The 22,873-nt window shown below is 41.7% G+C and overlaps 1 protein-coding gene across 2 annotated transcripts in view; it reads right to left on the bottom strand.

The window, feature by feature from the left end:
- The window catches only part of SLC37A1 (solute carrier family 37 member 1), a 62,968-nt gene that overhangs the window by 9,516 nt on the left and 30,579 nt on the right, over positions 1-22,873 (bottom strand). The window contains exons 10-16 of one of the 2 annotated variants that reach the window (XM_034753464.1): positions 19,286-19,369; positions 12,137-12,268; positions 9,077-9,167; positions 7,532-7,594; positions 5,178-5,263; positions 4,065-4,113; positions 977-1,050 (exon numbers count right to left, since the gene is read on the bottom strand). In XM_034753464.1, the coding sequence (XP_034609355.1) occupies positions 977-1,050; positions 4,065-4,113; positions 5,178-5,263; positions 7,532-7,594; positions 9,077-9,167; positions 12,137-12,268; positions 19,286-19,369 (579 nt within the window). The remainder of the gene's footprint in view (positions 1-976; positions 1,051-4,064; positions 4,114-5,177; positions 5,264-7,531; positions 7,595-9,076; positions 9,168-12,136; positions 12,269-19,285; positions 19,370-22,873) is intronic. The other variant, XM_034753473.1, reaches the window with a different exon arrangement.

The following is a 22,873-nucleotide window of genomic DNA, read 5'->3' as shown; positions in this document are numbered from 1 at the left end:
AGTCGCCTAAAGTCATTAGTGTCAGATGGTAGTTTAGTGAAATATGAGAAAATCAGTTGGCGGCTTCTGTCCAGCTCCCAGAGGGCAGGTGTCTATGTGACAAGATCCTACAGTCTAGCTGCCAGTCACAGAAATGAGGCTATTGATTGAATGGACCTGAAGGGGGAGCATTCTCTCAACCCTACCGGTGCTCCCTTTTGATCACGAAGGAGGCTCAGGAGGAATGCTGGGATGGGATGGGGTGTGGATTTAAATTCCGCTGCCTTTCCTCTACCTATTCTGCTGGTGAATGACCTCACTCTGTGGGGCTCCCACCATCCAGCACCTTTCAAAGCAATACATTTACCTAGCATTGAGAAGCAAAATTGAAGAAAAGGTACCTGGGGCAATGTTTTCATGGAGCATCTGCTGCAGTCAGACCACAAGCCTGCAGGGCCTGTTGTGGCAGGGTGGCAGGGAACACAGGCTGACTGGGGTGCAGTATATGGGTGAGCAGAGGCTAACATGAGCACAAGGAAGGGCAAGCACCAGGCAGTGCCCTCCACACCTAATGGAGATAAGTCTCCAGCCCATTGCACACCTGGTCCCTTACTCTCAAAGGTGCAGGGTAAAAAAAGTGCAGGATGTGGGTGGCAAATGGCACATCTCCTGTGGCCTTATGTCTGATCCTCAGCATGCACATGAAGTGTTTATCTAAGAGATCCCCTCTTTGATCTCTCTTCTTACGAGGCAGCAGTAATTATCAGTATTAACGCAGGGTTGAGTTCTTTAATGCTCCCCATCCTGCTCATTACTCTTTACCTTGTACACAAAAGTGCAGCACACACACCACATCTGTACTACGCAGAATTGAGCCCTCAATGCTTTACACACATTTACTACTCATCACAGAAACCCCCAGGCTTCCCCCCCCCAGCAAATGAGAGCAAATGAGCGGGTCTGTCTGCTAAATGTAAAACAAAAGAGCCAAACTCACCAAGTCGGCTGAGACCGCAGTTGTGATCAGTGCATAAGGACCGTTCACCAGGGCTCCACTGATAAGCAGCATAACTGTTGGAAGTTCGATGAAGAAAAGTAAACACGAAGTTTCCAGAATTGATGTTATTTATAATCACAATCCCACGTGATGATCTAGACCTTGATCATTTAACATACTACATGTCTTTAATAAATGCAATGTAACACAAGAGTATATTCATGGGAAGTACAATTTTGCTTCAAAATGGCTACCAAGGAAAACAAGGGTAAAAAGCCATCTCAGTAGCAAGCAGGGCTTTTTTGCCGCCCTAGGGCTAGAGTGCCGGGAGCAGGGCGGAGAGCCCCCGGCGGCCAGAGTGCCGGGGGGAGGGCGGCGAGGCCCCGGCGGCCAGAGCGCTGGGGGGACGGCGGCGAGCCCGCCGCGGCTCTCCACTCTCCCCGACCGGCCGGAGCGCTGGGGGGAGGGCGGCGAGCCCGCTGCGACTCCGCTCTCCCCAGTGTCCGGAGCGCCACGGGGAGGGCAGCGAGCCCAGTCGCGGCCCCGCTCTCCGGCCGGAGCGCCCCACCGCGCCGCCCCCCTCCAGGCGCCACCCCAAGCACACGCTTGGTGGGCTGGTGCCTGGAGCCGGCCCTGGTAGCAAGGGACAGATTTAAGCACAAAGGGGCGTTTGCTTCCAGCACAGTGGAGAACACGATGTGTCCACTCCCAGCTCTTCGGCTGCTTGTACTTTTAGACTGTAAACCCTTCTGGGCGGAGAAGAGTCCTTTATCTGTTTGTACAGGGCCTACCACAATGGGGCTCCAAAGCTCAAGGGGGCCTTTGGATGCTTGTGCCATACTTACAAAACCTCACCACCAACACTGCCTTCACATTTCAACTCCTCTCCTTTTGTATTTGGTAGTAGGCCACAAATAAACTGAGTTTATCCCAACAAAAGGTCAGAATCCCTTTACGTTTATAAGACTCTTTAATCATCTCTGATACTTGGAAGAGGGAATCAAGCACTCTCAGTTCCAGGTACAGAAACCAGTGTTATTCACTGGTTATTCATGGTTCTCACTCCCCACCTCCACTCATTTCCTGGCCATGCAAAAAGAAAAGCCCCTTATCACAGCCTCAGGGAGGCAAGAGCATTTTCGTTGATGCATGCTGTTTTGTCAGTTTTTCTTGATTAAATTCCCTCTGTCCCATCTCAACTCAGTCATGCTTATGGCACCCAGAGATGTATCCTTGTAACAATGATTCTAGTCTGCAATGAGCCAGAGAGTAGGACTCCCAACACCCTTAAACACAGTTATCCGACAGTGTACATTTTGAGGCACTGGGTCAACTCAGAGGTGCATTCTCCTTACAATTACATGCCTCTATTTGAGCTTCCTTACAGAAATATTTGACCATCTAATTCCTAATAATTCTCTACACACTATCAGTATGCTTCAGTCCCCAATCCACTCGAGGAATATTTTTCCTGACCCCTAAAAATGCAAACTCACAAAGATATTGTTCATTTAAAATAGAATTGCAAATAGTTTCCAGAACAGTCCTGGCTACTGAGTTCCCAGGATAATTTTTGTGGTTTTATAAATACATTTCCTGTTTTCCCCTAGTGTTTTTCTCCCCCAGTTGAAAGACTCGAGCAAAAAGGGAAAATGGTGAAAGTGGGTGTACAACATACAAATGTATAAGCTAAAACTGCACAAGACTTTTTAAAAAAAGTATAAGATGCTATAGTGGTTACTTATAACAATAATAGGTACAGCATTTGCAGAGAGAAGTGTGATTTTTAAGTTAATTATGCTCCTTTCTGCTTTCAAAAGGAGATCAAACTGTTCCCATTAATTCAAAAGTATTTTATTGTCTTTGGATTTCCTTATCTCCTTCCCCCCACAAAGGCTCTCAAGATTCATCAGTGTTTGAGGCTGAGAGGAATGAACTCTACTCCTACTTTTAATCTGCCTTTCTGTAAGTCAAACAATAGCTCAGATCACACTTCCAACCACTCTGTGCATGATTCTCATCCTCCTGAGTGGAAGGGACACCATCCTCCCCTTCCTAAGGCATCGTCCTCCTTCCAGTCCCACAGAGAGTCCCTGGAAGTAGTGACACAGCTTGGAGGAGGTGTTAGCTAGCAGAAGTCCTTAAGTGGAAGGGAACCCTCATTTAAGGGGGGGGGGGAAATCACGGGGGCAGCAAGGCAATGGAAGGTCCTGGGAGTGCGACTCCAGTTCAGCTGCACTGCCAGGGAATTTGATGGGGAGCTCTGGGGGGCAAATACAGGCTTCCACGCAGCACATGCATGTGAGACTCCTCCAGCTTTGGGGGTAGGCCCTAGAGAACATCCCCCTCCAACAGAATGGCTGGGGAGAAACTCTGCAAGGGGAGCCACACAGAGATCTCCTCCCCCTCAGCCTATTCTGTCAGACTGCCCCTTTTGTGGTACAATCTGCTAGATGCAATTCAGAGCTGGTCAAAAATGGTCAAAGGGTCCCCCCCTTCAAAAAAGTGTCTTTTTTCAAAATTGGAATTTTTTTGGTGAAAATGTCTTAATTTTGTGTGTGCGTCTGTCTGTCTCTCAGATTTCCTCCCTCCCCTTTACCAGCAGTGAAATGGATAAAAGTGGGGATGGGGTGAAGGAGAAGAGAAACTCAAAAAGCAAAAACAAAACATTTAAACCAAAAAGTTTTTCCAATTTTTTTTTATGAAACACATTGAATAGAGGAAAAATATCATTTCTTTTTGAAACCCCTGAAATAAAAAGGGCTTTGAATTTTCCAATTTTTTTGTGGAAGAGGTTTTCCATGTTTCGACCAGCTCTAATGTAATCATTTTTCCTATGGCCTGAAATGAAATTACTGTGCTACCGAAATGCTGTCCTCTGCCCTTTTATTCCAGGTGGTTCATGGCCTCTAAAGAGGCTAAGCAGAAATCCAACTGACTTCAATGGGAGCTGCAGGTGTTCAACACCTCTGAAAAGCAGACAATTAGTTTCTAGACTTTTTCCCCAGAAAAATCAGTGTGAATGGAACAAAAGTAAAAGAAAATCAAGTCCAGTTAAAAGCAGGCAGAATGTAATTTAAGTTCTCACCTATGGTAGCTTCTAGTCCCATTTTACTGATTGCAGAGAACATGTATAGCTGTAATGGATATGAATGGGTAAACATTTAAGTAGTAAAAACAGAAGAATAAGGTTTGATTCTGATCTCACGCTTTCACCAGCATAAATTCCCACTGAAGTGGAATGAGAGGAAGTTAAGGCCCCTGCTCTTCACAGAATTGTAGGTTTTCACACACACACACAAATCTCCTTAATGTCACAACATGAAAAATACTAGTTATCTTTGTGATGAAAAGTTGTTTGTTATTTTTGGTGCTGGAGTCCCCTGGCATGGAAATCACCGTCAATTTCCCCATGAGGTTGCTTGTCTCATAGAGAGAGCTAATTAATATGACCATAATTTTTTAACCTGTCACTTTCAAATAAAGCATAGCACAGAGTTCTGCTGATTCTGGCAAGATCAGTGTATGCATTGTAGACATACAGTATAAAAATCACACTGCACATATGTGGCAGCCAGATTCCTAATATTAACAGACCCGGCAATTTTGATTATTTGGTGGTTGTTGGAAATCAAAAAGACAAATCACTTGCCCAATTCGGATTCAGAATTGAATAACTGAGTAAAAGGATTCAGAGGGGTGGCCGTGTTAGTCTGTATCAATAAAAACAGTGAGGAGTCCTTGTAGCACCTTAGAGACTAACAAATTTATTTGGGCATAAGCTTTCGTGGGATATAACCCACTTCATCAGATGCCTTACCAAGTGCGGGAAGGGGGTCAGTGCTAACGAGGCCAATTCAGTTAGGGTGGATGTGGCCCATTCCCAACAGTTGACAAGAAGGTGCGAGTTTCAACAGAGGGAAAATTATTATTTTTAGTGAGTGCTGTCAAAGCCAGCTGAATGTGACAATTTTTCATAGAGTCCTGTAGCATATGACGTGCTAAAGAATGGCATATTTAATTTATTAAAACCAGCCCAAACCTCTGTGTTGGCTCTTGTGCGGAGACTTTTCAGAGTAACTTTCAGCCTGGGGTGAATGGTCAGAGATTGCTGAGAACAGGAATCTCTAATGGAAATGCTCACAAAACCTCACCCAGTCGCACAAAAGGGCACAACTAAAATAAGGAGAGTAGCTCTTACGGCAGGTGCTGCTAGTAGTAACATCATTCCACAGGTTGAAGCCCTTTTTTCTAATCTATCTGATATCATGCCTGCCAAAATGCCACCTAAAAAAAAAGAGACATTAAAGAACAAAAAGGTTATTTCATGAGCATTTTATGCACTATAATTGGACATATATTTCCCCAAAGTTACAGCAATCCAGTGTAATTGTTGTAAAGGTACACTTCTATTATAAACACACACACATAGAGCATACGACTGAAAATCTAGTTTGAGTTAGTAGCTTTATTATTATCATCTATGCCACAAATGATTAGATTGAGCTGGACAACCGCGACGGGCACTGTAGTCTGCCTCATTGTCTCCCTTCTCAGGCATCTGTACACCCAGGATGATGTAATTGGAGGGGACATCTAGGGTATGGCTACACTGTGTCATTAGTAAAGTGGCTCGCCAGTATTTTCCACCTGGTGTTTTGGAACCCAACTGCGTCAAACCAGCTTCTGGGGCTGAACCAATGAATTAAGGCCTCCGTCTCCTCTGGAGGAAGAATAAGCCTAGCCTCAACATGTAGGATGTTATAGTCTGACCATGACAAAAGAGCCATCATCATAAACCCTGTGTCCAATCTGAATTCAAGTGTAAGATCCAGAGGTATGCCACCCACATTTACTGAGCCACAAATCACATGGTAGGGTTACCAGAAGCCACCCTGTGTCTGCTTTTAGTTTAATACTGGATACATCCTTTGGCTACTCCTCATGCTGCCCTGCCTGCCTGTCTCTTCCTGTTGCCTCTTGTCCTATACTTAGATTGTAAGCTCTCTAGGAAAGGGGCCTCCTTTTTGTTCTTTGTTTGTCCAGTGCCTCGCACAACGGGGCTGTAAATTCATGACTAGGGTTCCTGGGTGCTACTGCTATACAAAATGAAACAATAATAATAAATCCATTTCTCATCAAGGAGTTAAACCCAGAAAATAGGAGCCTGCATCAGGGAAAGAAAAGACCCATGGATCGATATTCTGGTAAGCATGTGGATGGCAGGAGAAATAACTCCCAAATTACAGATAAATACTTTTGAACTGCTCTTTACTATTCCATTTGACCCAATTATTATAGCCCTTTGCAATAATTTTCCAAGTGCACTTTTGTTTTCCCAACTCTTCCGTACTCTACTGCCCCCCTCCCCCTTCCCTCTTTTCAAAGGGTAACCCTCACAGCAAAATGCCCAGCTATATATATATCGCACTGACACATCTGGGTCCCCATCAAGCTCTGCAAGTAGCTATGTTGGTGGCTTGGATTTGCAGTGGAGCGAGATTTGTGTTTAGACTGCTGAATAAAATCTCTATTTTCTGGGTGCTAACTAGGCTTGGTCTACACTTAAAAGAAGTCAACATAGCTATTTTGGTCAGGAGTATGAGCAAGCCCACATCCGATTGACATAGCTATGTCAACATAACCCCCAGTGTAGACACAGTTATGTCAATGGAAGAATGCTTCAGTTGACATAGAATAATAGAATCTTAGGACTGGAAGGAACATCGAGAGGTCATCTAGTCCAGTCCCCTGCCCTCATGGCAGGACTAGGTATTATCATAGCTACTGTTGTTCCGAGAAGTGGTGTTCTTAAAGTGATGGAAAAACTCCTTCTGTCAATATAGGGTCCCTCTACACTACAGGGTTATGTCACCATAACTACAGCCATGCAGCCACACTGGTATAGTCTCTAACACAGAGATACAACTACCTATGCTTGCTTTAAATTGCATGGTGTGAAATTCACTTCTCCTGCACAGAGCCTGAGTGGAGAGGAGTAGTGCAGGTGAAATTCAGGGCCAAGCTGGAGCAGTGGCTGCAACCCCTTTTTGTCACTTACTCAGTGTACTGGGGCCATTAGATCTATATAACTCTGGATCCAGTGAAACCTCCTCCAGCTTATCCCAATCACTGCCCTGGAGACCCCTTCTGTGGCACATTGGGCAGAGGAACTGCAAAATTGGTGTAGTGCTGCTATGCAAGGGTGAGGACACGATACCTTTTTGGGTCAGGGATGTGGTGACAGAGGGGAAGAGAGGGGTAAAGGGACAGAGACAGAAGTTTCTATGACACTAGGATCCTCCAATCTTTCTTGCACCAGGATCACATAAGGGGCTATGGATTTATTCCCCTAGACCTGCTACTTAGGCTGGTCACATGGCATAGGATTTGGCTGTAAGGGCCCCATCCTGCTCCCACGGGAGCCAATTTTGCCATTTTCAGGTGGATGCAAGATCAAACCCCAATTTCTTAGTAAAAGAGTAAAACAGAACAGCTATGTGTGCTACAGATTTCCTAACCTAGGTCTGATTAATAATAGTGTGTTAAACTTACCAAAGATTCCACCCACATCGAACAATGTAGATAGATCCCCAGCTCTTTTCGCATCAAGATGCTCTAACAATAAAAGCAGAATAAATCGGATTAGAATAGCCTCTCACTTCAAAACTATGAGAAATGTCTTCATTTTATTCAGATCCATATGTAAAGCCTGGTCCACAGACAGCTTTTGCCCCAGAATAATTATGTTAGTTAGTGGTGTGATTTTTTTACCCATCTAGTTACAACCAGTACAACTTAGTGTGGGTGCAGTTATACTGGTATAAAGGTGCCTTACACCAGAATGACTTATTTACAAGAATAAGCTTTACTGGTATAAATAATTGTATACTGATAGAACTCTGTCCACGCTAGAGGGGCTCATACCACTTGAGTTAAAGTGGTAAAACTTGTGTGTACACAAGAATTTTCTGGTTCATTAGCAACAGTCTTAAAAATAATCAGAGCACCACACTACTAACAAGTACCAATAAGTAATGCTGCTTTGTTTCAGAAACATGTTTGGTACAAATTAAGGCCACAGAGGGAGCCTAATCCTGAAGCCCTTACTTATGTGACCAGTATCACTGGCTGGCTAGATTGTGTTGGTTAAACGCAGCCTGGAGCAAAGAACAATGCAAAGCTGCAATGCCCCAGGAGCAGGAGGCAGAATGACTCCGTGAACTCCCCAGCATGCAAAGGGACACCTCTGCAACTGGATTATAAACCATACACAACAAAGACCATGTCTTTGCATGTGTTTGCACAGTGCCTAGCACTGCGGGACATCTGAGTGCTACTGCAACACAGGGTGGGATATTCAAAAGCACCTATGGGAGTTAGATGCCCAACGCCTCTAATGTTCATATAGTAAAACTAATTATATTGTTTTTAAACATAAAAAAAACGTATTAGCTAATCTTCTCCCTTCATCAAACCTATTAGCACTGAAGTACTGGTTACTAGGAGGGCATACTGCGGCCTATCAAAGGATGTAGTGAGTGTCCCTACTGCACACACTTCCCTACAGGCATTCTGCCTGCCTGTCTCTTCTGGTCTTGAGGCTGTGGATTTAAAAGCCAGAGGATAGCTCAAAGAATATGAACTTCTCGAGGCAGCATGCTTTCCTCTATGTTCTGTATGGCACAAAGCACAGTGATAGTGATGATCTAATAAAATAAATAAATAGTAGAAATAAAGTAATTCCTTTGTGCAGCTTATTAAGCTCTTTGGGATCCATCAGGATATAAGGCACCATTATAAATATATGATTATTATAGGGTTTATTTAATTAAATATTTTTGGCTGGTTCTCAAGAGCGAAAGTCATCACACAGACTTGCAATTTTCAGAGAGAAATCGGATTCTTATTTTTGTGGTCGCTATCTCTTAACTCTCAGTACGTATCATTGACATATATAATAAACGGCAGTCTTTCAACTCTACTAGGGCAACCGTAGCTTAAAACAAAAGCAGTAATGTTTATTTTCACGTGACTAGGCTCATCATGGTTCATGACACTCTCTAACTAAACACTTGTTTTCCTCCCACAGATACTTACCTACGTTTGTGATATAGAGCGGAAGCCAGAAAAGGAAAGTGTAACTGACTAGTTTAGCAAACAACAAACAGAGGGAGAATTCTATGACTCCCTAAGGAAAGAAAATAAAAAAGAAGAACAAGGTTAGTACCTAGACATGCATTATTGTTGTTTCTTTGCTTCTGTTAAACCACACCATGCAAGCAATCGCCAAATGGCATCTTAAGCCTTTCTGTCTCAGGAATTTCTCTCTTGAGACTTCCTGTTCTGGAAACATGAAGCTTATGATCAAAGCAGATTGCAGTATTCTACTTGTATATCTTTTTCTCTCCGTGTAACTGTAACCAGAAACCAGAATACTAATAAGGACAGATAGAGCTTATAACCACTTCAGAGATCAACAGTGATTTTCTGTCATGTTACATGTATCTTCCCTTTTATAGAACTGATCTGGGTGCATACTGTTGGGACCTGGGGGTATTTTCCCATCAACTTAAATTGCACCAGGATTTCACCAATGGTATTTATTTCTTCAAAAATCCACACAGCCCGTATGGTACATGGTTTCAAAGAGGTGCCTAGTTAGGACTCAGCACAGTAAAAGTGGGTGCTTATTTAACGTACAAGTCTCAGTATTCTTTTACCCTATTGCCTTAGCTGAGAATTCTATGTAAGGTTAAGTTATTATAAAAACACAGCTGAAGTGTATTTGACTGCCACATAAACCTGTTCCTGTCAATCCTTCCCCCACCATTTGCCATCTTCTGGCAGCAGTTTGGGGTTTTACACAGTTTTAAGTCCTTGTTGTTATGCTACTCCTGCAAGTATCAATATGGATTGCTGGAGATTTGCCCCACCACCACCACCACATTCATGCTTTCCCATCCCCCTCAATACCCTCCCTCCCCCACTCACACCTTGCTGTATTTAAAGTGTTATTCATTCCCACCACCAAGTGACAGGAGAAGTGAAAGGGGAAGACTCGAGGAGAAGGGAGAAGAGGATATTTTAGATACATATCACCTTGCTGTTGCAGGATCAGGTACTGGGTAGAATCTAAGGGTACAGGAGGGTAGCATATAGTGCCAGGAGCTCTTTCCTACATTCACACCGGCCCAATATCAGTTCCAGCTGGAATTCATTTGTGTTTCCCTGAGCAGGGCTATTACCCTGAATTCAAACAAACTCCCCCTTTCCTTTTATCCAGCAGCCTGAAAGTTTGAGTGGTAAGATGCTCCCCTACATAAGCCATAAACTGTGCTTTCAAATTAGGAGCTTTTGAAAATGACAATTATCATTTATGAACCTACTAGTGATGGAAGTCATCTGCCTGAAGAAATGATGCCATTTGTGACACCGGCCCAAATTAAAACCTACTGTAAGCAGGTACAACTGTACTGACTTCCGTGGCGTTATAGCCCGCTTGTACCAGGATAGAGCACGGTCCACTGACTCTATGGAAGATGTAGATAGGAGACTAGGTAGGAGTTTCCATCATATTTTAACAATTGTTGAATTCATTTTTCAATTTAACACTTAAACAACATAGGCAGCCAATTAATGCAGGGAAGCCCTGGTGTAATCAAGTGCTAATCAAGGTTATTAATATTCCATAATGTACATCAATACAACTACTCCAAATATGAGGACAAATACACATACAACAGGGGTAATGGGCTATAGAATATTATATTATATACCAAATTCATATAGCTCAACTTCAGACTTCCACTTCATACCCACCCACCAAAAAGCAAAACCAAAACACAGCTGACAAAAAAAGCACATGCATTGAAGTTCAGCTTGCTCATACTGGATGAAGAGTTCATCCCACTTAAGGAGATCACAGAATTGCAGAACCACTGGGACTAAAGCTGGTCAGAAATCAGAACTTTTGTCCGGCAGGAAATTCTGATATTTCAACATTGTTTTTTGCCTCAAAACCAGGATGAAAAGTCAAAATTGCTACATTTTTCAGGGAATGAAAAGTTCCAAAAAATTTCTATTTGGAAACATTTTGTTTCAGTTTGACATTGAACTGCATCTGCCTGAGCTGCCAGTGCCTCCTAGGAATTGTAGTTCAGATGCCTCATGCCCCCGTTCTCCTCTATGAGCCAGGTTCCCCAGCAAAAACTACATCTCCCATGATACACTATGGCGTTCAGCCAGAGGGAAGACCAAAGAGCATCATGAGAGATGTGGGCTAGCTGAGAGGCCCGACTCAGAGAGCAGAATGAGGAAGACCTGAATTACAACATCAGTGAAGTACCACGGTAGCTCAGGTGGATGCAGATTAAAATTGAAGTGACTCAAAATATTTTGATTCTGTTCAATAAATGGAAATATTTTGATTCAGGTCAACCCTACCCCAACAATTTTTTTTTTCAATTTTCCATTGTGAAAAATGTCAAGAAAAATCAGTAATTTTGTGAAAACTACCTTTTTTCATTAACCCCTTCCCCCAAATTAGATAGAAAATTCCAACCAGCTCTAACTGGGACTAGTCAGTTACCTGAGGTTTCAAGGAGCATAAGAAGAGGTGATATGAAAGGACAGTTCTGTCGCCTCTGCAGAAGAGGCTGTAGGTATTTCAGCTACTCCCCCTCCATCCCTGACAATTCAAGGTTGCCTCTCTGATCCCCTTAGTTCTCTCCCCTCATACATAAATATTGTCCCATTATGTTAATAATGTCATCATACTCTTGGGTTCTGAAGTGTGTGAGTGCTAGCTATACAGCTTAAAACTCCAAGAGCAGGTTTAAACTTGCACTCACTAGTTTTCTGGATGTTTGTAAATTCGAATATGTGATTTATTAATGTATTCAGTTGGCTTCTTTGAGCCAAATATTCCCTTTTTCTGTATCCTCTCTTCTTCTGAATAGGACACCCACTTTGTCTTATACCATAGACCCCCTGATTCCCGACATCCAGTTAAAACTCAACAGGACTGAATAAAATACCAGTTTTGAGATGGGAAAACCAACTTTGTCCATTTCTCCATTTAAACTGTATAAAAATCAGAATCCTGTCGGATAAAACCCAAGTCAATGTACAGTGGATAAGACTAATGCATGTACTCACAGGTATTCGCAAAGCACCTATGAAGCTTATAGCTGACATTCTAGTTCCACCTTCCCCATTGACTGCCACGTTATGGTTCAGTGGCACTGTGAAGTTCTCTCTGTCAGGAAGCAAACACTGCATCGCTGGATCCTACATACAGATTCCCACCACCACAAAAAGAAAAGTAAATACATTAAAATGTATGTAGTAAACAACCAAGTCATTCACATGTCTTATGACTTTACTTTCTGTACTTCAGAAAGTGATTCACGGATTCTGAAATCTTTGTGAAAAAAGCACTATTTTTTAGGGCAGCGTGCATTACTTCTGGAGTCAAAGCACTACAGTATCTGTATTGTGAGGAGATTTCAAATTGCAAAACCACTGCACATCATAGCGTGCCCTGAACAGAACCCAGCTATTGGAAATTGACTTATTTCTTCTACTTTTCAATGGCTTCTCCCCATCCACCATTCAAATGTGGTCTCACTGGTTGGAGTTGAAAACACTTCTTGGTTAACATACTGAAGATATCACGGACATTACCTGGCTTCTATATAAATATTAAGCTGATTTTTCAGAATTTCTGTCTCTTGTATCTTCACATTCATCAGTTTAAGTAGGGATCATTTGTACTGTTCAGGTATGTATAGCATATGCTTAGTTTTAAAAGACTCATGAGTTTGTTTTGTTCCTGACCTCTAGTTTTCAGTCTTACTCATTCATGCAGTGACACCTATGAATTAGATCAATATTATCGAAGGGCTAGATTCTGATGTTTTACACTGAGTAGTACTGTGACAGTCAGCAGCGACTCCCCCCCCCCAACCCTTTAACAGCTAGCAGCCGTTATGGCAGCCAGAGGCCATTAGGGGGAAGCAGACACCTCAAGTACACAGTAGCCTGAACTTTTCAACTGTCTTCCCTTTCAAGGCCTTGAGGTAGTTGGAGCTGGTCCCAAATTGGTTTTCACTGACCAGATAGCAGAAGTACAGGGTCTGTTAACCACCAATCAAATGTTAACACGACCAGGGCCTGTGTTTGAGTGTATAAAAGATCTTTGGCTTTTGTATGAGTTAGAGTTTTTGTACCAAGGTGCAAAGGTCTCTTTTCTTCTGCAGAATAAAGCAACCTTTTCCTTATCCCTGTCTGGCTGTTATTGGCTCTTAGCTAGGCGGACCCGACATTTCGGTAACAGTGCCTTACTCAACCTGACTTCAATAGCAGTGACACCAATTGCAGGGAGTGGGGAGAAGTGAGAGCAAATCCCTCCCTCCCCCCATGCTTTTTGCACTTGCCCAAAGTTCCATAGGCCACAGAGCAGGGGGGCCATGGCCCAATTATCTTTTAGCAGCTGTCCATACTAAACAAATACAGCTGCTGCCAAAGCGGTCTGGACTAACACCCCAGCTGTGTAGTCACATTGCCACTAAAGTTTGACCTGGCCTCCCCTCTGTACAAATGGGGTGGCCAGGCCACGTTTCAGTGAATGGTGTTGCAACCTGGAGCATAGGGTTATCACGCCACTGAAATTTTGGAGGAGCAGCGGGGTGAAATGATGTGGTGATCTGGCGCACCAGGAGCCTATTCCTGTACAGCAGAGTGCAGGGGAGCCCACCGAGAACTCAAACTGGCTAAAGCACCATGTGGTAAGAGAGATGGACACTCCCTGGGTGAGGGAAACCTGGGGTCCCTTCAGGAGGAGGCAGTGGGCAGGGCCGGCTTTAGGCCAATTCCACCAATTCCCCCGAATCGGGCCCCGCGCTTAAGAGGGCCCCGCGCCCAGTGGCAGGGTCGCCCAGAGTGGGGGGCAAGTGGCAGAGAATCCCTTCCCTGGCTAGAGGCACCTTTTTAATTTTTACTCACCCGGCGGCGCTCCAGGTCTTTGGCAGTGGGTCCTTCACTCGCTCCGGGTCTTTGGCGGCACTTTGGCGGCGGGTCCTTCAGTGCCGCCGAAGACCCGGAGTCAGTGAAGGACCCGCCGCCAAAGACTAGGAGCGCGGCCCGGTGAGTACAAGCCCCACGTGGTTTTTTTAACGTGGTTTTTTTTTTTTTTTAGTCATCCCTGTCGGGGCCCCGTCGAAACTGTCCGAATCGGGCCCCGCACTTCCTAAAGCCGGCCCTGGCAGTGGGGAAGGGACCATAATTTGATCATCCTCCCTTGGAAGTATCTATCTGATTTGGCACCTCTGTTCAACAGTGCTGTTGGGATAAAGTACTATTCAATATGAGTAGGGACTGGAATCCATGCCTAAGTGTGTGAAGCCAATTATCCAGAGATTACATTGAACCAAAACCTCTCACGTGCTCCCCCCCGACTCTTGAGGAAGTTCAAACCTAAATCCAAGATTCACCACTCACTCCCATGCGTGGTGGCAGAAATTTTGGACACAAAGCTGTCAAGGTCCATCAAAACTATTTTGCCAGCTTGTAAAAATGATAGGTTCAGTAGTTGTAGCCACCCAGTATTTCACCTGTGCCCTATGGCACTGTCACCCCTAAGATGACCTAGCAATGCTTCTCTTTTTAGCTGCAAGACGATTTTAATGTATGTTCACCCTTCTCCTAACCATCACACATCTATATTAAATCTTGGTGAAGAGCTTAATACTACCACATTTATTTGAATCTAAGCTTGGAAAGGTAAATTGGTACATTATTCCACCCCCCCCGTACTTGTGCGGTAGATGGAAAGTGTCTGATTAATATTAAACAAACTGACATGGAGAACAGATGTTACAGCTTAAAAATGATGGAACAGATTTGAAAATGACACTTTCTATTGAGTGATTTTGAAATAATCCTATTTATACTTTTGTTTTATTTTAAATGGCAACAAATTAGCAGTAGACACTTAATTTCAGTTTTTAATCTTTGAATAACTGAAACACCATTGATACTTTAGTTTAACATTTGCAATTCAAGCTATCAATCCCAAACACAAAACAAAAAAATTGGTCAAAATCCCTTCAGTCATTATTCAGGAAAACTTCCTATTGACTTCCACAGGAGCGTTGCTTGAATAAGGGCAGAGTAAACCCTGCAGGATACCTGTAAGCTCAATAGCCTGATTGGAATTGTCTGAGTAAATGCTGCTCATTTCTCAGACAGGTGACTCTAAGCTTACTAATGCAAAGAGATGATAATTCTGAAGTGGAAGTTCCCAATACACAACACATATCACCTCTCTTAGCAATTCAAGTTGGAGATATATATCAATATCTTGGAGGTAAGTGTTAGACTGAGCTAGATAAGGAAAAAGCAATTTGAGCTTGGCAGGGATAATACTTTTCAGCTTTGTCAGTGAGAGTGAACAGACATATGGTACACTCCTGAGCTCTGGGGAAGGATTTATTATTGCTCAATAGTGTATAATTTTAAGAGGCCAACCTGACATGACAGGTAATGTATCTAGAAACACATTCTGCTTTTATTTGTTGCATATATTTAATATTATTTTTCTTGTTATAGTGTTTAGAGTGGTCAGCTAAGAATCAGTCAGAGCTGCCAATCTAGTATGCTAGGAATTGACTAGTTCTAAAACCACTGAACATCTGCTGTTTGTACAGGCAGCAAGAAGCAGAACTATGATAACCTTAGCTTAGCTATAGTGTATCCATTGTAAAAAATATATTCAACTCCATGTTTACAAGAGCAAGATTAGATACAGTTATCCTCAACTGGAGGGGGAAAGGGCAAGGTCTCAAAAACAGAGAGAGCATTTTTTGCCTGGTTATTTCTCACCATTATGAACAACTAACACAGATAGCAAAGAAAACACACATTAACTCTGACAGATTTGACAGCAAGCACCCCAGTGCTGCTCAGCCAGTGTCCGTCTGTCATGATCAAGATGGAACACCTCTCAGGATAAAGTCTCCTTATCCATTCAGTCTATAGCCTCTCTGCCACTCTTGGCACCTTAGAGACTAACAAATTTATTAGAGCATAAGCTTTCGTGGACTACAGCCCACTTCTTCGGATGCATATAGAATGGAACATAGATTGAGGAGATATATATACACACATACAGAGAGCATAAACAGGTGGGAGTTGTCTTACCAACTCTGAGAGGCCAATTAATTAAGAGAAAAAAAACTTTTGAAGTGATAATCAAGCTAGCCCAGTACAGACAGTTTGATATATGTTCCATTCTATATGCATCCGAAGAAGTGGGCTGTAGTCCACGAAAGCTTATGCTCTAATAAATTTGTTAGTCTCTAAGGTGCCACAAGTACTCCTGTTCTTCTTTTTGCGGATACAGACTAACACGGCTGCTACTCTGAAATCTGCCACTCTTGTTGTCAGTTTGTGCAATTACTGAGAATTATGATTAGAGCTGGCAGAGCAAATTACAGCCAACAGTTTATTTTCAAATTTCAGCTCTTTGTATTTATGAATTGTCCAAAAACAGCTTATGAGATTCAAGACTCTTGCCATTATTTTAAAATTATTCAGAGCATAATACTGGCAAGTAACATCTGGGCTGCAGGTTGTACTCAAACAGTTCACTGTAGACAGTGAATATACTTAGTTCAGAATGGTTTGGTTAATTTTGATTGAACACATAGGTGACAAGTAGAACTGGTTGAAGTACGATGTGTGGAAAGTTTTCCTACCTAAAAAATATGACTTTGCAATTGAAACTGAATTTTTGGGGGAGAAAATAATCAATTCTGAGAAACAAATTTAAATTTTTACCACAGGAAGATGTAAAAACAAAAGTGGTTAGATTCACATCAACATTTTGAAATGAAACGAAGATTTTTGTTTTGTTCTGGTCACAAGATATTTCTTTTCTCTGAAGGGACAAATCCAGAATCTGTTTTCTGGTGTGAATACCAGTACTCATTTACAAATGTAAAGTTTGCTCCTGTCAATAACTTCTAATAGATTAAAATCCTTTCTGTTTCCATGAATATTCCTGCAAGTAAACTCACTGGCCACTGAGGGGAGCAAACACAGTGGGAGCAATTTAAGAATGAGTAATCTCAAAATTTTTGGCAGTATTTACCCAGGGGTAGTTTTTTTGTATGTTTCTCCCCACAGAGAATTAGATGAAGACTACTCTCATTTTAAAAAAAAGTCTATATGACAAACAAGCAACCAAGTAACCACCTACCACCTGTAGAAAACCTTTAAAAAATGGTCCTCGGGTGATATTCAGAGCTGTACTTCACCAAGGAAATGAGATGTTACGTTGTCCAGTATCATGAATACTATACTTAGACTGCACTCAGTTCTCATTTTCAGAAGGATTGTTTTTGCAAACAAATGGCCTGCAAAGTTCAGTAAATAAGTATGTACAATGGGGAGAGAGAATAACTCTATTCCTTTTCTATATAGATGTTCTCAGCATGGAGGGTGGGAAGAGGTGCCTCCCAACCCAGACTGTTCAGTCTCCATGCTGAAGTCCAACCGCTCAAAAAGTTACATATTATGCACACAAATAACTAACCATTTCCCAAAAAGTCAGAGGGCTAAACTGTGGCCAATGCCTGCACAGAAGGGAGAGAGAGCATGGACTCTGCCTTCCATGGGAGGTCCACGTAATGGACCTCCAGAATCAGAAGTCCCTGCACTCAGGGGAGTGCAGGCGCCGCTAACAAGTTGCTTCCTCTGCCAGCAACAAGACAAAAATGGAGAAGGCAGAATCATGCCTTTGAAGAGAAGTGGGTTTTTTACCCACAAAAGCTTATGCCCAAATAAATCTGTTAGTCTTTAAGGTGCCACCGGACTCCTTGTTGTTTTTGTGAATACAGACTAACACGGCTACCCTTCTGATATTTGAAATCATGCCTTTGTTTCTCCACCCCACAAACCAGGAGAGCTTGTTAGCTATGTGATAGGGTCTATTCGGCACAGTAATAGGGTGTAGCAAATTACTCCTCTCCCGCAGGGAGCTCCAGGAGCCATTTTGTTCCCCTGGAGTGGTTCAGCTGCACATCAAGCCTTATTACAGGCTCTGCCTACCAGGCATAACTCAGGCCTTAGAATGAAAGGAGGAACATGTAAAATAGCTGCTCATCAGTAAGGGCTTGGTCCAGAGTCCTTGGAACTCAGTGGAAAGACTCACATAGACTTTAATGGGCTTTGGATAACACCAAAGAAACAAAACCAGCTGTGTTGTCCCTTAATATGATGTGGAGGAAATGGTCTCTCCTCTACTCATTAGTGAATAATCAAATACATTCCCTTGTAATATATCATAAGAACATAAGAATGGCCCTACTGGGTCAGACCAAGGGTCCATCTAGCCCAGTATCCTGTCTTCTGACAGTGGTCAGTGCCAGGTGCCCCAAAGGGAATGAGCAGAACAGGTAATCATCAAGTGATCCATCCCCTGTCGCTCATTCCCAGCTTCTGGCAAACAGAGGGTAAGGACACCGTCCCTGCCCATCCTGACTAATAGCCATTGATGGACCTATCCTCCATGGATTTATCTAGCTCTTTTTTGAACCTTGTTCTTATGTTCTTGGCCTTCATAGTATATTTAGTAAACAAAGGGCTGCAGAGTGAAAGGTACTTGAGTTTTGGTTATTTGTGCCTCGTAGTGTACAGCACATTACTCTGCTCTCCTAAATGAAACTCAGGGATGCGATTATTGCAGAAATTGGTCACAACTACAAATGTTGGGATCCGAAGGTCTCCCAAATTTGGGGATGTTTTTGATCCAGGCTATCGGTTTATGCTCATCCCCTTATCACTACTGTGAATTTTGCTCACATTGCTCTCGCATCTCTTCCCCTTCTTTTAAAATTAAATTTTCATTCTGAAGAACTCAAAGTGTACCACAGAACTGATGCAACTGGTTTTGTAGGCGAGGACAATAGGGCACAGAAGTTGTTAAATATGTCATTGTTTTTAAGAAGCAGTAAATCTCCAGCCGAAAGCAAAAAACACTAAGGGGACACTACAGAAGAAATTAAGGGAAAGATTTTCATATGCATAAAGGGCAGTCAGTCACCTAGCTGTCTTTTGTGTCTTTGAAAAATCTCCCCCTAAAACACTGTTTACAGTAAGTTGAAATATTTTTATGTTTATATTTTTCTATAAGATCTTTAGCAGATTGAAACATTCATGGGTAAAGCCATTTTCATTGGAAAGATTATATCTGAGCTTAGAAAAATCTTACATACAATTTTAACTTAAGAAATTTCATTTTACCTGAAGATTGTTGGTTTCTTTAAGATTTAAGGTTGGCTTATGGACTCTGAATTTATTTTTACCATTCATGTAGGACTTTGAGCTCTGAAAAACAATTTAAAAAAGCACTACCTTAAAGAAGTCACTGATGCTAGAAGTAGGGTTAGACCCTACTTTTACATACCAAAGATCTATGTTCATCACACCTCAGATGCAAAGCCAAGTGGAAAAACTTATGGTTTGATGACTGTACATTCTAGTTATTTTAAATTCAGGTGGAGTTCTGTGAATCTTGCAAAATGTTAAAGAGAAGGCACTTTTATATATTCTCATTTCAAATTGTGCTGTACATAGGAGCGGCACAGGAAATTCAGATTTTGAGCTCATTCTACTTAATGACTTTGACATTTTTCACTACAAAATCCACATTTTGTAACAATACTTTAATCACAATTCGACTTCCTAAACTGATCCATTTATTTCAGAGGCTGCTATTAAGGAACAATTTCTCTCCTCCTCCCTCCCCATTGAAGATAAAGGTTTCTCACATTCTCATATAAAATATTCATTCTAGCTGTTTGAGCACAGGAAGGGGGCACCACGGTTATAGTTGTTGTCTTTGGGATCTTCCTTCCCCCGCCTCCCCGAGGATCTGATCCTATCTATCCTCTGTGGGCTCCCCAGGCCCCCAACTGGAACAGATCTAAAATAGTTGCTTTCCTGTAAATATAGCCATTCATTTGCATGCACAGTTGCACATCAATGCATGCTGAAATTGCATTATTTGAAATATGTCACCATATGACACTTTATCTAAAAATATTTGCCATTGATATGAAGTGTGTGGGTTGGGTAGCTTACATGTAAACCTTAAATGTATATTCACCACCAGGTAGAGAGAACATGGGGCTGTGTTCACTTGCGTATAACATTAGAGGAGCAGAGGGAGGCACTAAACTTTTACTAAGTGCCTTAGTACATCCTGAATGCTATGTAAAAAATAAATATAGTCAGAAAAGCATGCCCTGTCCATATCTGAAGTCTTAATTTAAAAGGAAATATACACAAAATTTGCCCCAGATAAAGTGTATGGATGCATATTTTTTGTTCTTTACTTGTTCATTCCTCCAGTACAGAAAATTTATGGAGAGATGAGGATAAATTATGTATAATCCATAAAAGGTAAAGTGCAGTCAAAGATTGAAGTAATCATCCTTGATGGGCCAAAGTCCAAAAACAAGGGTTCTGCAAAATACATACTAGAAATGGTCTTACTGAAAAGAAGAGTCGTTTTGGGAAGTGAATTACAATGATCTAGCAGAAAGAAAATCTATTATCTGAGGAAAGACCAGCTATATCTTTATCTAAAGGTTAAGAAGAGAAAAAGTGAAAGACTTTTTTTTCATTTCACTGTTTAAATGCAATATACTCTGGTAAAGAGGAAATGTCTGGAGATGAGGACTAGACTGAGAGGCTACATATTAAATATTTACACTTTATCTTCTGGAGAGAAGTAAGAAGTTGAAAAGTATGGAGTCTTCCAGATATGGAAGAACTTTACCACAAGAATTTTTAAAAGAACTGATATTTCCACAGAAAGGAAAAGCCATGTTAAAAGAGTTCTTAGAACAAAAGAATTTCAGCGTGTTCATACGTATTGATCAATCGGGACTACAAGCTGCAGGGTTGCAAGAGCAGTGAACGAGAGATTAGATTAGAAGCAATGAAAAAGAAGATACCAAATCTTCACATAATTTTTACATTTCTTTCCCTATTACAAATGCCACTAAACCTGCCCTCTACTGTCATTTATCAAATTCCTTTATTGCAGATTGCATAGACTGCTTGAATTCAGCACTTGTGGAGAGTAGATCTCTGTGGAAAGCTTAGACAAAGACTCCACTTCTGGCATTTACACCAGAATCTGAAATATTTTGAAACATATTTCACATTACACAAACCAAGGTAAAATGGCCAAAGCACTTAAGTGCACCTTCTATTTTGGGAATTGTTGAAAAACTTAATTTAAAATGAAATTATTTTCATGAGTGTGTTTCCAGTTCCTTTTTTAACACAGCAAAGCCAGATACAAGTGACAATGGGTATCCTGAGAAATCTGTGGAGAAAGTCGGAGTTAAGGGTTTTAGGTTCTGTTCCAGTCTCTGCCACTGACTTGGGAGGAAAAATGATCAAATTTTGAATAGCTTGTAACTTACAGTGTAGTCACTTAAAAGTATGGCGGGACCTGGGCATCCTGTGAGGCTTCAAATTATGGAGGATATGAAAAAAAAAATATCACCAGACCAGCTCACAGATGGTGCCTTAGATTTACTCTCTCTGAGGAACTACTCCTCATGGTAACTTTTCAAGTTTGTATTGCTTCACCTGCAATTAGAAGATTGTCTCTGCTCTGCTTAGATTCAAATATACTCTTGAATTATTATTTACAAAAATGTTTTAAAAATTTTCAAGGGGACCCATGCCGCATGGGAATTTGCTTCTCAGAAGGACTGAAAACAAAGTGGCAGCTAGAATTTTATGCCTTCCTGCAAAATTCTGCAGCTAGTCTAACAGGGCCAAGGTTTTTGTTTCAAGTGATGACACTGTCTGTTTATTGTGCTAATACCGTAGCTGTATCCTTTCAGTTGTCATTCAGCTACACTTCAGCAACAAGATTTGTTAATCAATATTCTATTAATTGGTTTAACTTCTACAAATTAATCCTGTGGTGAATACAGAAGGAGAGTGCACTGAAGTTAACAGGAGTTGAAGGTACTCTGTAATTTTCGGACCTCAAATTTTAAATTTGAGGTATTCCCACATTCAAACATCATGTGACTTCCTAGGATTTACTGAACTCTTGGCAAGTTTTGCATTCTGGAGCTATTTCTGAGTGAAGTCTAGGAGAGAAATGTCTTTAAAACCTCCTATGGGATTGCAAATAAGAATCTGTGGGAGGGAGTGATACTTTATGCTCCAGAGAGCAAGGTTTCCATGGAAACAGTAGGTCAAATGCATCAGACAATGAGGCTGGGTGTGAGGCAATTATCTTGCTGATGTTCATGAGAAGTCAATGACCTCTTGTTTTTTTGGGGGGGGGGGGGGGCTGCAAGAAAACAAATTCTCAATTGCCTTTTTTTTTGGTTCAACAGCATCAAGACAGATATAGCTGAAAGTCATTTTTTTCTTTCATGTCAGCTTTTGGTAAGGCAGAAAAGCAATATGCTGTGCAGAGCTCTTTAACAATGCTTTTCAGTAACAGCGCACTGAAGTGAATGGAATACATTTACCTCAGCAAAGCTTAGTGGCAAATTCTGAGATCTATCTTTCTTTCTAGTAACTGTATGAAGTGATTGAAACATTCACCAGGATGTTTCTCAATAGGTAGCAAATAAATACTTAAGAAAAATATCTTCCAGCTCAAAGTGTCTATGAGTCATTTAACTTCAATCCAGTAATAGATTTGCTTGTATTTAAAAAATGCGAAAGAATTAAACGGAAAATATAGACAGTACAGTATTTTCTGAAATGAGGTGACCAAAATATGTGATAAAGCCAAAAACATGTGCTTGAGACAATGGCAATTAAAATGATCAGAAACTTTATATC

This window comes from Trachemys scripta, chromosome 1, assembly GCF_013100865.1.
Source record: "Trachemys scripta elegans isolate TJP31775 chromosome 1, CAS_Tse_1.0, whole genome shotgun sequence".
NCBI lineage: Eukaryota > Metazoa > Chordata > Testudines > Emydidae > Trachemys > Trachemys scripta.
Note: the sequence above shows the minus strand (reverse complement) of the source record. Positions and strands in the feature narration are given on the sequence as shown.